The 15214-nt window shown below is 47.3% G+C and overlaps 1 protein-coding gene across 1 annotated transcript in view; it reads left to right on the top strand.

The window, feature by feature from the left end:
* The first annotated feature begins 9401 nt into the window (after nt 1-9401).
* The window catches only part of EHD3 (EH domain containing 3), a 30377-nt gene continuing 24564 nt past the window's right edge, over nt 9402-15214 (top strand). The window contains exon 1 of the mRNA XM_074817745.1: nt 9402-10046. Within this exon, the coding sequence (XP_074673846.1) occupies nt 9820-10046 (227 nt within the window). The 5' untranslated portion in view covers nt 9402-9819. The remainder of the gene's footprint in view (nt 10047-15214) is intronic.

Below are 15214 nucleotides of genomic sequence, written 5' to 3' on the forward strand. Positions count from 1 at the left end.
TTGTTTCTTAGGATGAGGTGTGTCTTCTCCGGAACAATTCCTGATCATTAAAATAAGTGTACAAAGTCAATTTAATCATAGCTTTTAAAATTTTCTCTTTGGCTAGCGAGGAGAGTGTGTGTGGGTGGCACTCCCAGAAGTGGGGGACCCATCCGATCTAGCACCTATCATTGCGTTTTCAAGGCTTTACATTCGCTGTAGATCTGAGTGAAGTCAAAATGAGTGAGCCCATCGACTTTTACTGAGGCTTTGAAGCCACAGACACAGCTATTCTCAGTCTCCCTCTGGACTATTTAGCCTCTCCAGGATATTTTCATAACATGCTGCAACATGAATGACAGTCTTTATTCAATCACATTCTGGCACGTGGACATTTCCCCTCCCAAAAAAAGAAAAATAGCAAGATAAGCCAAAGGCTAACAGAAAAATGGAATACATTAGGTGTTACAAAGCCATTACTCACAACCCTCCCCAATAGTTATTTTGCCCTTTTTGCCTCATTTTGGAGAATGATACAATCTCCCCCAAGAGTTCACATTCCATCTTGCTGATTACCACAGATTCACACTTGAAATTCCATGCTGACATTTTTTTTTCTTGTAACATTCAAGACAGATGTTTCTCATCCCCTCACTGAAAACAGCAAAGAGTGATTTCATAGCCCTTTTTTAATATTAGCAGCTATGCTAAACATTAGCAGCCATCACCTTTTGCTGCAAGTGGTGGGCTCCTGGGAGAAATCATGATTAAAATCTCAGCAGGCAAATCACACCCATCAGTGGTAACAAAGTGGTCATAATCATAGCCTTCTCATTACAGTGTGGACTGAAAAAATGAATCGGGATACAAAGTTCAATAAATGGTTCACATGCCATAATGATACAGTATTTAGAAGCCTTCCCTGCAGAGGAGGCTCTTTGAGACTCAAATCATTGCCCCAGGCACCTGAGGAAACTAGTCTCTGTTAGGAACCAGTTGATTGTTACTCCCATCGAAGTTGAAGGTCACCAGTGTTCCCTGTGAGAAACCACACAACTGCAGATTGTGCCATCCTCCCACATGGAGCCCTCATTTGTAATAAAACCACTCTACAACTGACCCACAAGGCTTAATCCTCAAGGGCAACCAAGAGAAAATCTTCAAAATAAAATTCAATTTTCTATTGTACAGTAGACATTTCAGACATGAAAAAGGATTTAAGTGCCTAACAACTTGCCTACTTTTTCTCCAGATGAAAAATACTGTCTCTCCCTCCAAACCTTGCCTTTTTACAGCCATTGACCTTCACGGCTACAACAACATGAGCAACAGACAGAGAGATAGATTCAAAAGAAAAACAAGGAAGAAAACAGCCTGGAGACTGGCTGTACTTTCTGTAGACAGACAAAACATGTATGAAGAATAATTTCTCATTTTGCTGCTCCCCAGGAAAAGAAGTGGTGAGCAACTGACAGACTTTGAGCTACACTGAAGAGCAAATACTTGAGACTTGATTTCTGGGTGTGCAGAGCATCCACAATGCCTGATAAATTCATTGTAACCCTTCACCAGTTCTCTCCTCAGTCTGGCATTTATTTGAAAAAGAACTAAACTTTATAGATAGGCCTTGAAACCCAGAGATAGTATGAAAAAAACAATGCTTTCAAAAATGGAGGCTTAAATCACCCAAATATGTAGCCTTATTTTCAAGAAACTCAGCCAGCAGCCCTGACTGTAACAGTGTGTGTTGAGAGTCAATGACGCAGCTACTTTATATGTTTTGAAAACCTCCCGGCTGAACCTGCCTGTAGGTGTATTGTTTTAACCTCTTTCCCAAATTACCTGTAAATCTTTGAACAAAAGACGCAATGAAGCATTTCATGTGTCAGGAACAGTCACTGCTTAGACAGCTACAAAGTGTTCCACCTCGTGTTTTAACCCTCTGCCTGCTGTCTGGCTGCAGGTGTCAGATACAGCTATGTATGACCAGCCAAGGCATACCAGGAAATCACTTGTACTCCACTTGGCAATGTTACCAAACCCGGCTGAATCGGAGTGTCCCACCGTGTCCTCCAGCACAGGCGGAGCAGAGTGTGTGCATGTCTCTTCCAGCAATTAAAATTTCGAAGGGAAAGCAGCCAAGTGTAGCAGACAGAGGTTAAAAGCTGTAGGTGGAAGCCGTGAACCAGTAGATTGAATGGAGGTGATTCTCTATTCTTTGCACATTCCTCAAGTTAGTATGCTTGCATCTAAGTTCTTCCACTACATTAGCATCCTATGATCTCCCCCGATCTTTCTCTACATCTTAGATGCCTCATTCCTAAGTCTTAAAATGAAAATCTGAATAATCCACAGAAAATCCCTCACTTTTAGTAAAAGTAATTGGACCATGAAAAAATTCTCCAAGAGCCTCTTACTCTCTTTACAAGAGGATTTGTCTCAGGCAACACAGGGGCAGTCGGCAAATCTAGGGCTAAACCTGGAGCTGACAGAGCTCAGCCCAGCTCCTCTGATTTAATGAACCAATCTGTATATGGGCCGAGGAGCTGCTCCTGATTGTGTGGAACAGAGCAAATGTTTGCATGCAAAATAATAAATTTTAGGGTGAGCACAACAAATGATGCAAGGCCATCTTTTACAACCATTCTTGTAATACAGCAGAACATTAGCTACAGAAATTAGCAGTCATTAGTCAAAATGAAAATGTGACTCTATTAGGCTTTGTTAATCTTCATTAGTCTCTAAACACAGTATGAAAACAGCACTTGCAGGTACAACCTCAAGTCTTTGATTAAACACAGTTGTGTATTTCAGAAATAAAAACTCAAAGCTGACTCCCACTCTTCCTGTGGGCTTTTTAGCAAATAGGAATATCCTGGAAAGAAGCACTGAACTGTGTTTTCTCACAAAATGAATGAACATACAGACAGGTGGAGGACCTTGCCCTGAATTTCCTGTGCTTAGATTATTGGCCCAAAAATTGATGAACACCTTCTGGTGCTGAGATTTTCAAGGCTGAGCAGTGAACCTGCCCCAGAGCCTCCCACTGATGTTAACAAAAAGACTGTAGTGAAAATGCCTGGATGAGCTTCAGAACTTCAAACAATACCTCTCTGAGCAAAGATTCACTTACAAAGACTCTGGTTGAGAATTTAAAATACATGTTCTTTGCTGTGGAAATTGTCCAAGCTACATCAAAATCAGTGAAAATATGAAAATCCCATTTACTCAAGAACTGTTAGAACATTCTATTCATAATCATCCTAATCATTAGCGAATCTGACTGCTCATAACTCCCGTTAAAGTCAGATGAAACTTTCAATCTCTGCAGAATACTTCCGTGATCAAGGATCAGCCAAACCGCCCCTAAACAGCAAAACTGAGAGAACAAGGGTGCACAAAATCTGGGTTAGCTAAAACACCAGCCTGTGTTCCCAACCACTTGGCAGGCAGAAGCTTTGGAGCTGTGACATGCAGGGCAGCTGACGCGGCTCATCTAGTTGCTTTACATCACACCCATTCTTCTCATGTTTGCTGATATGAACTTTTTGCCTTTCCCTTCAACGCTTCAGAGAAAAGTACAGCAGCAGCTGCTGCATTCAGCACGGCCAGCAGTGTCGTGTAACTAATACACCCATTTGATCCTAGAGGATGGCTTCATCTCAGCACCATGCCGTGGTGACAGAGTTCTGCTCCTTTCAAACCCCTGGAAAATCCTAACTCTGTGCTAGCCACAGACAACTGCTGAATGACAGCAGCAAACCCCTCTACATAGCTCTTGGTGTTTGATGTCCTACCTTGTCCAGGTGTGTCCTCACAGCGAAGGAGGATTGTTCCGCCGGCAGTGATGCCTGCTGCTTATAAATAGTATATATGTTAACTCTACCTATGTGTGTATTTATGTGCACGCATGCGTGTGTGTATATATATATGTCTTGCCTACATGACCCCAAGAGCTAGTCCTAACCTATCAAGCACTGTGGTAGAAGCAGGAGGCGGGGAAAAAAAGCATATTGAGTAATGCCAGAAACTTTCTGAAGAACCCAATGAAAAATATTCCACAGAAGACATGAAAAAACAGGTCTGCCCACCATGTGGACTACCGTTTGACTCACCCATCGCTTCAGTAGAAGGCAGCTTCCTTGTTTAGTTAGCCATTTGATTATTCAATGCACAAAACTCCGCGTCTCTCCATATATCACTGACAAGGTAGAACAGGAAGATGTGTTCAACTGTGTCTTAATACATTTTAACAGGATTTCTGCTTTCAGATAAGAAAACGCTCAGAAAGAAAATACCCTCAAAACCCCCACATTTTCTCAGAACAGGTGGGGCCATGACAGTCTCCCCACTTTGTCAATCACTAAATCATAACGATTTCTAACAAGAACATTTATGTAAGTTTGAGGGAAGTATACATCCTATGACAGAGACAGTCAAAACCATCCAAGAGTTACAGGAGAAACCTCCAAGCTTCTGCACTGCAAGGATGGCGAAGGGCTCAGAGGATTTCTTTCCGGCATTATTACAGCCATCACATGGCTCAGGTCCCCTATGTGCAATACAACATGCTTTCTTTGTCATACAAATTTAAGGAGTGAACTCTCCAGAGGCAAGCATGCTTCCCACTCACTGTATATAGATTATCCAACCCCACGTTCGATGGCCCCAAGGGAATTGGCAGATGAAGTGGCTAAGCCACTGTCCATCATATTTGAGAAGTCGTGGCAGTCCGGTGAAGTTCCCGCTGACTGGAAAAGGGGAAACATAACCCCCATTTTTATAAAGGGAAATAAAGAGGACCCAGAGAACTACAGGCCAGCCAGTGTCACCTCTGTGCCCAGCAAGATCATGGAGCGGATCCTCCTGGAAACTATGCTATAGCACATGGAAAATAAGGAGGTGATTGGTGATGGCCAACATGGATTCACTAAGGGCAAATCGTGCCTGACAAATCTCGTGGTCTTCTATGATGGGGTTACAGCGTTGGTGGATAAAGGAAAAGCAACTGACATCATCTACCTGGACTTGTGCAAAGCATTTGACACTGTCCCTCACAACATCCTTCTCCATATTAGAGAGACATGGATTTGATGGATGGACCACTCGGTGCATAAGGAATTGTCTGGATGGTCACACTCAAAGAGTTGTGGTCAACAGCTCGATGTCCAAGTGGAGAGCAGTGACGAGTGACGTTCCTCAGGGGTCGGTGCTGGGACCAGCGCTGTTTAACATCTTTGTTGGTGACATGGACAGTGGGATTGAGCGCACCCTCAGCAAGTTTGCTGATGACACCAAGCTGTGTGGTGCGGTCGACACGCTGGAGGGAAGGGATGTGCCATCCAGAGGGACCTGGACAGGCTGGAGAGGTGGGCCCATGCAAACCTCATGAAGTTCAACAAGGCCAAGTCCAAGGTCCTGCACATGAGTCAGGGCAATCTCAAGCACAAATACAGGCTGGGTGAGGAGTGGATTGAGGGCAGCCCTGCAGAGAAGGACTTGGGGGTATTAGTGGGTGCAAAACTGACTATGAGCCAGCAACGTGCACTTGCAGCTCAGAAAGCCACTTGCATCCTGGGCTGCATCAAGAGAAGTGTGGCCAGCATGTTGAGGGAGAAGATTCTCCTCCTCTACTCCGCTCTCATGAGACCCCACCTGCAGTGCTGTGTCCGCTCTGGGGCCCCCAACATAAGAAGGACCCTGCTTGAGTGGGTCCAGAGGAGGTCACGAAGGTGATCAGGGGCTGGAGCACCTCCCTTATGGGGACAGGCTGAGAGAGTTGGGGTTGTTCACCCTGGAGAAGAGAAGGCTCCGGGGAGACCTTATAGCGGCCTTCCAGTACTTAAAGGGGGCTACAGGAAAGATGGGGGGGGACTCTTTCTCAGGGGGTGTAGTGATAGGATGAGGGGTAATGTTTTTAAATTGAAAGAGGGTAGATTTAGATTAGATATAAGGAAGAAATTATCTTCCATGAAGGTGGTGAGACACTGGAACAGGTTGTCCAGAGAAGTTGTGGCTTCCCCCTCCCTGGCAGTGTTCAAGGCCAGGTTGGACAGGGCTTTGAGCAACCTGGTCTAGTGGAGGGTGTCCTTGCCCATGGCAGGGGGGTTGGAACTAGATGATCTTTAAGGCCCCTTCCATCCCAAACCATTCTGTGTTTCTATGATTCTCCATTTCTGGTGGCACTTCTGGGTACCAGCACCTTGTTCCACTCCAGGCAATGAAGGGGTAAGAGCAGCATGGAGAGGGTAAGGAAAGGACAGCACGTGCGTACCAAGCCACCTAAGAACAATGGTAGGAGAAACATAATGGAAATATTTAAGAGGAATATGAAGGAGCAGTGGGGGCAGGAGAGGAAGGCAGCAGCTTTTTGAGTTGTAAAAGCAAAGCAATGAGTGAGGAAAAGGATAGACTATGCTGAAGACAATTTTACTCCTAGGCCACATGGCAACAGCAGGAGGTTGAGAATTCTGATCTAGCTTAACAGAGGAAACTCTTCTTCCCTTACTTATCAAGTTAGTGTATTTGGTTTAATTCTGGGGATCCAACTGTGCCTTCCTCTCCCCTCATCCCCTTCCCATAAACCCGGCTATTCCCTGTTGAACCATTGCTACCTGAACTTTTGACACCATCTATTTGGATTTCTTACTTGGTAATGAACAAACAGTGACAGTAACTGCACGGCACGAAGTTAATTTTACTGAACTACACTGCTCCCACAGGCTTCTTCAAACTGTCAAAGTGTTACGGTACCGACTGAGTCACCACCTTTTTTCAAACTCAGTGACTTGCTAATGTCCCCATCCTCAGATGATCTGTTGTAGGAAGTAAATTTGTCCAACCTAGGGCAGGAGATAAGCAAACACACACGTCACCATGACTTGATTTCACACGAAACAAGTTTCAGTTATACAATGTTGTGTTTTGCCCCCCAAAATTAGGTTTCACTTTGAATGCAAATACCACATGACTTAGTCCAGCCCCATTCACTTCCAGCAAAGCGCAAGTGAATATTCTACAGCAAAATCTCTCTCTCCTGGTCAAGGCAAGCATCCAGCTAAGTGACTGTCAGCCATGTTACCAACAGCAGGGACACGACTGAGAAACTACAGAGTTAAAAGTTTAATGCATCATGGCTTGAGAGAAAAAGACAAATTCTGTAGAGGGCAGTAGCAGATCCCCATTGGTATCAGACACAGGTACATCCTGAGCACTGCAGTACAATAGTTTCTGTGCAGGGCATTCAAGAGAGAGCCTTTGCATTTGAACAGCTTAGAAACTTTCAAGGAAAACAGCCTGTCTTCCAGCAGGGACATTTAAAATGAAAAATCATTGTTTGGAAAAAAAAGATTTAATCGGTTTTGTTCTTTTTCTGCTTTCAAAATTTAAAAAATGTAAATTAAAAAAAAAATGCCTAAAGACTGCACCATGTCCAACAGAAGATCATCCACTAAATCATCCCTGTTTAAAAAGTTAAAAGGAATAAACAATGAAAACAGATTAAAATTTTCAGTCCGGATTCTGACAAAAAGAAAAAAACTAATTATACTCTAAACTTCCTTTCCTAATTTTACTTCCCTTTGTTTTTGACAAGCTCTGTACTTCAAGGTAAAGAGAGTCCTTGAGGAAGTCAGCTTTCCAGAGAAAAATGGCTAAGAAAACAGACTGAAAAATAAATAAAATTGTGCAATGTTTGTGAGTCACCTAAAGAAAGTCTATAAAAACTGTCAGGTTTGGGTGTGATCTGCCCTGGTGACAAAGAATTCAAAGGAAAGGGTATGTCTTCAGACAAGGCAAGGAATTATTTTTTTGGCCATTTGGCCATCGGGTATACATACTTATGATTAGCGCAACTTAATGATTAATATGTATCCTCTTCTTGTAAACGTGGGACAAGCGTGCCTCTGTTGTACCTGTAGCAGTTAGCTCTAGCAGCTTGCACAACAGAAACCTCGCTTTCCTCCCCCATTCATTGCATTCAGGAAGGGCATCAAGGTGGCCTGGGGAGATTTACAATCAAAGGCTTCCTGGCCTGACCTTTACTCAGCTCTGAGGATATCACAAGCAAGCACCAAAGAGACTCCATATATAGCTGTAGAAATACCAGAACGGCATCAGAGGAGTGTAGCTCTTGAATGGCACAACTATCTAGAAGATGAAAGTGATTTTTTCCTACAAAATGAGGAATTCTTGCCAAAACATGTTGATTTCTATGGGGCCTTTCATTTTCAGTTTTCACTGGAAAGGAGACATCAGATTACTAAAGCCAAAAGGAGAGACTTTTGTAAAACTAAAGAAACAAGGAAATTAGTCTTAAGGAGGTTTCAAAACATTAATTCCACTTTCAGACTAGCTTTAGGCATTGGCAGGAAAGCAGAGAAGCCTGACCTTCAGAAAATACAGTCAGCTTGCTATTTTCTTCCAGAAAAAGAAAACCGGTCCCTGGAGTCATCACTTGCACCTCATGGGTCAGGCCATGCCTCACAGCATACAAGTACGTGGGATCACACAACGGGAACAGCCAGGAAAATGGCTGCTCCTGCAGCCAGAGGCATAGAAAGGGATCTGGACCATTGTCCAGGCACACGGGGCCACACGCGTCTCTGGGTGTGTGTCCCCCTGCCCCATGAAAAACAACCCCTTTTAATCACTGCTGCCTCCTCAAGGCCCAGGCTCCTGGGAAAGGGCAGGAGCCTGCTACACAGCAGGACCGCTTCCAAAACTGCCTGTTGCCACATTTCTTGGATCCGCTGGATCAACTCAAGCGAAAAAGGCGCTTGGAGGTATTTTAGGAAAAAAATTCCCTGCTCTGTCCCAGCTGTTCAGTGGTGATGAGGAGAGCCCAGCAGTGGGGCATTATGGCCGATGGCTAGCCCTGGGGACATGCTGAGCCACAGGCTGGAAAACCCATGCAGGCTTCAGACCTGTAGCCTTCGCCCAGCAGCTGTCCTGTCTGCCCTGATTTCTGGAGGAATAGAGGAGTGGAGACAGCAGCTAATTTGCCTGTCTCATCTGCTTAAATGGTGAACTCTTCTGGGCTCAGCCAGCCTCGTCTCTGCAAGCCCCCGAGAAGTGAGGGGCAGCAGCAGTGCAGCCAAGTTATTGGCTTGGGGAAGGGCTGGGGACCCAGCTCGGGGCGGCAGCGTTCAGAAACAGCCGACTCCCTGTCAAATTTGCACTTGCAGAGGTTTATTTTAAAGCGAGGTGAGAAAGGGAATAAAATGGCGGCCGGCCTGCAGCGGCCCCCAGGGGGCGCTGCGCCCCGCGGGGCGGGCCCGGCCCTTCCCGCTCTTCCTCCGCGTCGCGCCCCGCTTCAACATGGCGCCGCCCGGCGCAGCTTCACCCGCCGGGGAGAACGGGCGGCGCCTGCCAGGAGCCGCCGACTTCCGCCGCCGGCCCATTTCCTGGAGAGCCGCCCTTAAACACCGCCCGCCGCGCGCGGAGGGCGCTGCCGCCGCCACCGCCCGCCCCTCTCGCCCTGCCTCCGCGGCATGCCCACGCCGGGAGCCGGCGTCGTGAAGGGAGGCGGCGTCAACCGGCGCCGTTCAGCTGAGGCTGCGAGGAAAAACGGCTTTTTTAGCCTCCCGCGGGGACCGTTTTCTGACTGAAGCCGCCGGTGCGGGTCGCGTAACGCAGGGCGGCCCTCGCGGGTGGGCGCTGGAGGGGAGCGAGGCCTGCCCGGCCGTCCCCCGGGCCCCGCTGCCCGCCTGCCTGGCCTGAGGGGGCATGCGGGGGTAGCCCGCTCCGTCAGCCAGCTAGCCAGCGGCGCCTCCCCTGCCCGCCGCCTCCCCCGCCCCAGCCTCGGTGGTCGCCGCGGAGCTGGCTTCAGGCGGTCCCAAGATGTTCAGCTGGCTGGGCACCGACGACCGCCGGAGGAAGGACCCGGAGGTGTTTCAGACGGTTAGTGAGGGCCTGAAGAAGCTCTACAAAACCAAGCTGCTCCCCCTGGAAGAGCATTACAAGTTCCACGAGTTCCACTCGCCGGCCCTGGAGGATGCCGACTTCGACAACAAGCCCATGGTGCTCCTCGTGGGGCAGTACTCCACTGGGAAGACCACCTTCATCAGGTAAAACCCGGCTGTCAGCCGCCCTCCCTCTAGGGCGTGCCTGCACCCTTGATGCCCGTGGGTCGTGGTGGGGTAGAGGGGGTCTGTGTTATGCCTGGATCCCTCTTCTGTTCCCCCTCCCGTGGCCCTGGTGCCCATCAACAGCTTTCAATTGGAAAGCCACCTCCACTCAAATTGAGAGTGCTCCTTTGCAAGAGCAGGGTGAGTGAGATGTCCCCTAAAACACCGACGTGGCAAAAAGTAGCCCAGGGCAGGGCCGAGGAGTGCAGGCAGGGCATTAGGCTGGAGACGTGAGTCACTCGGGGCCCTCTTGTCCGTTCAAAGTGCAAAGGCTGTGGGAAGCCTCCCGCAGGATGTCCCCGTGACTGCTGGAGTCAGGGTAGCCCCTCCAACAGCCATTCTTTTCAACTCGATGTAATTTTTGGGTGGTGGGGCAACCTATGGCCTCGGGAACCTTGAAGTGGGTGCTTGGGTCTGTAATGATCTGTGGCTCACGCTTGGGTCTTTCTCTGCACTGTACCCAGAGGCAATGCTCAGAGCCTAGTTTGAGAAACGTGTGCGCGCGAGAGACCTGCCCATCTTCAGGGCTCCAAAAGTAAGCTCTGTTTTAACTGTCCTACTCTGCTGAGGTGTTGAGAGCAGCAAATCTATTCCTAACAGTAAAGAAACGGCAACTGCCAGCTGCAGGTTTGATTTGAAACTGTCAAAGAGAGGGTTAAACTTTTCCAGCTGGACTTGGTTGCAGGGATCTCTGTTCAGCCACGCTGTTAGTTCAACTTGCAGCAGCCTTTCTCTTGGGATCATAGCTGAAGCTGCGCTGTCTGCGTTTCCTATGTGATTCATAAGCTTAGCGTTAAATTCCAGCCTTTTTCTGGTGTGGCTGTGTTGAAATCTGCGGAATTACCCCAGTGTAAATCTGGATGCAAGCCACAAGCAGCCAGCCCTTTGTTCTACCAGTATTTCTTGGTGGAGGAGGGAGCTGTGGAGAGAGGTGAATCAAACTCCTTAAGGAGTGACCTTGAGAAATGCAGGGGTTTCTTTTGTGTGCTGTAATATTCCTGCTACTTAATGCCTCAGCCAGGAACAGAATGCCTTTCTCCTACCTTGTCATGCAGCTGGTAAACAAAGTTTAAGAGTAAAAAAAAGGCTTTCCTCATGTGAGCAGGCTAGGTAGAATGGTGATGGGGTATGAATGACCCTAAGAAGCATTTAGCACATGGTTGGAAAGGGAGTTGCTCCTCTGAAAATTAGAGAGGCTAGTTTGAATAGCATAGATCTGGTTCCACCCCAGATCTTTGTCCTGTGACTTGGTATGAAACCTATTTGAAAGGCTTTTCCTGCCCTCTGGGTTACCGACACTCAGAGCAGAACTTCCCCTGAATAATCCTTTCCTGAGGTTGCTGGCTGTGTACCTAGAGCATCTCTTCCTAATGCTTCTCTCTGGACTGCCAGCATCAGCATTTCCCTGCAGTCTCACCTGCATGCTGTTGTTAGCAGGGACTTCCTGCCTTTGCCTCTCTGTTCAGTAAAGTACTTTTTCTGTAAACCTGAGCTCCTTTTGCAAGAAGTTCAGGTGTCTAAAGCATGTTCTAGGCAAAAGGAGGAGATTGAGTCTTCACTCATGTGGGATGGCAGCAATGGCTTTGCTCTGCTGTCACCAAGCTGATCTGAACCTGTCTTTGACCAGCGCATTTCATTCATGCTTGTGTACTCTTCTCCCAGCCTCCTCTGTGCACAGGGCTGGGATGAGCTACCCAGAAACTATGGTCAAGCAGAAGTGACCAGGAGCTTCTGCTTCACAGGAGTGCAAAATGGACCCGAGAAGGCCTTCCAGGAAGGCAGAGTCTTCTCTGTGTGGAATAGTGCATAAGAAGGTGAAAGTTGAGAACTCTTGGAGAAACCCAGAGCCTCTAACCGTAGGAGTGTGAGGGTCTGTTACTCCAGTATGTTCCCAACCAAACAAAAGCAGGAGGTGCCAGAAAAGCAAGTGTAGCTCGTGATAGGTTTCCAGTGTAAGCTTGCAGGCACTGGTCATTAGAGAGCTGTGATAAGCACCAGATTAGCATCCAGAGTTATTGTGGGAAGGCAGTGGGAGCTAAAACTGAGACCAGGGAGGAGTTAAAGGGGACTGGGGGAGGAAGTGGGAGGGGAGACAATCATTATGTCTTGGCAATAGAGTGCAGCAAGAAACAGCCTCTGGGCAATTCTTCCATAATTCTTGTCAGGATGGAGGATAATTGGTGTTATCCTTATGTATCCATTCCACTCTTGCACTGCATCCTGCTTGTACTGCCATGCAATTTGGGGAGATGATTTAGTGCCACTAAACACTCATGTGGAATGAACTCAGTCCCAGTTCACCTTGATCCCAGTACACCATTTAAAAAAAAAAAAAGGGACAAAGGACCTTAGTCATTTACCTGAGGTGGAAATACCTCCCAAACATCTTCTCTTGTTCTTGGGGAATCTGAGGTGAAACAAGGAAGAAATGCAAGGCTCAAGCACCTAAGCTGCAGCATCTTGCAGCGAGGCTGCTCTCTTGTTAGGAGCTGATAGCAGAAAGAAGGCAGTCAAGGTCAGCAGTGAGAAACATTCCTACAGGCTGAGGCGGGGAGGAGGGAGGCGAGTCGTGTGGGTCAAAGCCAGTGAAGTGAGACCAGAGCACTGGCTTGTTTTCAGTAGAACCAGGCTGTTCTCTCCCCTGCTTTTAGGGACCCAGAGAACTGAGCCTTATTTTTGCTATGTGAAAGATCTAACATCACTAACTGCAGCTTTTCCATTCCTGCTTTATCTTCTCTTCTTGCTCACTCCCATTTCTCTCAGCATACATTCAGCTGGGCTTTTCTGCAGTGCTGGGGTCTGAAAGGCTGTGATGGTGAGGGCAAGGCAGCACCTCTACCTGGGAATATCTGACAGCCACAGCAGGGTGTCACTGGAGCTTGCCTTTATAACATTATTGGGTTTTATGTTTCCTGTAAGAGGGTGGGGGTGCAGGACAGAACAGTACTCTCCTAATTAACTTAGATTCTGTGGTCTTTTCTAAAAATAATCCTGGCTTCTGTCCAGCCATCCTGCTAATAAAATAAACAAGCCTGCCAGAGCCCTACTAACTGTCAACATGGCTTGCTTTTCTGTTGTAGCCAGCCCTTCCTCCTACAGCTAATCATTTACACGTCCTCGCTTCTCCAGACTGTTTGTCACAGGCTACACACAGAGCTCTGGTGTGACCTCCCAGTGTGGCCCTGAACCTTTCATTTCTGCCTGCACCAGGCAGTTGTCACCGTTTCCTCCCGCTCTGCCCTTCTTCCCTTTCCCGGTCTGCATCACCTCTGCTGCCACACACAGCAGCATCCTGCACGGCTCCTGCATGACTCATCACGGGCAAACAGCCCCTTCCCCCACATCCTGCGGCACTCCTGCCCAGAGAGCCTGGGATCTCCTTGCCTGGCTCTTATGCTGCTCCAAAGCCTGCCTGGGAAAGGGTACCCCAAGCCAGGCTGGCGCTAATGCAGCTTTCCTGCCCTTCTCCCTCACCTTCCCCCTCACCAGGAGCAGGGACAGGCCTGAAATGGGGCAAACAGCATGATGCTCCCAGCCACATACCAACTCCAGACACTTTTTCCAAAAGCAGATTAGTCATAAAAAAGCCCCATTCACCTCTTGTCTGTCACTCCCTGCAGGCTTCTCCAACCTGGCTGGTGTTCAAGGGCCCCCAGGCCCTTGAAGGTGTTCAGCAGCTCAGAGTAAGACATGCTGCACTGGCAGGGGAAATTGCTCACTGTCAGTCTGTGTTTTCCACAACTATTGTTTGCTCTTCTCTCCCAGAAATCCTCACAGATCTGACAATTGCACGTGTTCTCTAGCTTGCTTCTGTTAGCAGAGGCAGCCTGTGTCACTGCCTAGCAGAAGTGCCTTCCCCCCCCCCCCATCAGACAGAGTCAATAAAGCCCCTTGTATTTGTCCTGCATACGAGATTCTTGTGCTGCAGACACCCTGCTGCACAATGTACCTGCATCTCCCAGAGGAGCCTTACTTAAAATAGATGCTACAATAATAGGCAGTGCAAATCTTCATCTCTTTGATTTCATACCACTTGTTGCACATTAAGTCAATTAACATTGGCTTGTAGCTACTTCTGTATGAGAGTGCTTTTGTTGGGATTTTGTTTTGGTTTTAAGTCTTATACAAGAAATACAGAAATGCTTTTAAACATTAGCTGAGTGGAGCTGTGATAAAATTCTTTCAAGAGTCTGGCTGGAGGAGTGTTACTATTGTATGCAGGACTTTTGCTTAGACTTTCTCAGAAGCTTTGCCTATAAATGACAAACAAACCCCCAAGGCTTTTTCCTCTGGTTGCTCAAAAGTTATCATATTACATGTGCATCTCAAACCCATAAAAAACAAGCAGGTTATTGTTATGTCAGGGCTGCGACCTGGCATTGGGAGTAATGGGTGTTTCTCCAAAAGCATTTCACTTGTTGCATTTGGTGATTGTTATGGCTACCTGTTTCTTTTTTTCTCTAGTATTTGCAAGGGGAGAACTCAAAAGATTTATTTCTATGGATTTGGTGAATGCCTGTCTGTGTATCACTCTAATACACTATGTCAGACCAAAAGCAAAGTACAAAGCAGGAGCAGAGGAAAGCCAGTAGCAGTGACTAACATCACAGCAATGTCCATCAGGGGCTAACATTTTGAATTGCCATCCAGGAGGCCTGAGTTTAGTTTCAGAGTCTGGCCAAGTGGCTTCTAACCTAGCAAACGGTTGTTTCAGTGTGAAGAGCTTTCCAGGGAATCGGGCCAAGAACATTCATATGATAGTCTACAGAGCCCTTGGTGGGAGAAGTAGCTCCTCCTTGTTCTCAGCTGCTTCAAGCTAGAGAGAAGTTACTGTAGCTGCCAGGAAGGTGTATTGTGATCACCAGCCAGGGAGGTGGAACACACCAGCATTAGCTGCAGTCTGCTTTTTTTAAGTAATGACCCACTTTTATAGGAAAGTTCAAGGAACCCCTGCCCAGGCTTTAGGTAGATAGGATGTATCCATGCTAGCATAGGAGGTTAGAGGGCTCTTCCCTTCCTGGATTATTTCAGTTTTTTGAGAACTGTTAAACAGCTGCTATTTTATCTCATATTTGCCCCCATTAAGAGAAGTCACTTCTGGTGGCATT

This window comes from Strix aluco, chromosome 3 (assembly GCF_031877795.1).
Source record: "Strix aluco isolate bStrAlu1 chromosome 3, bStrAlu1.hap1, whole genome shotgun sequence".
Classification (NCBI taxonomy): domain Eukaryota; kingdom Metazoa; phylum Chordata; class Aves; order Strigiformes; family Strigidae; genus Strix; species Strix aluco.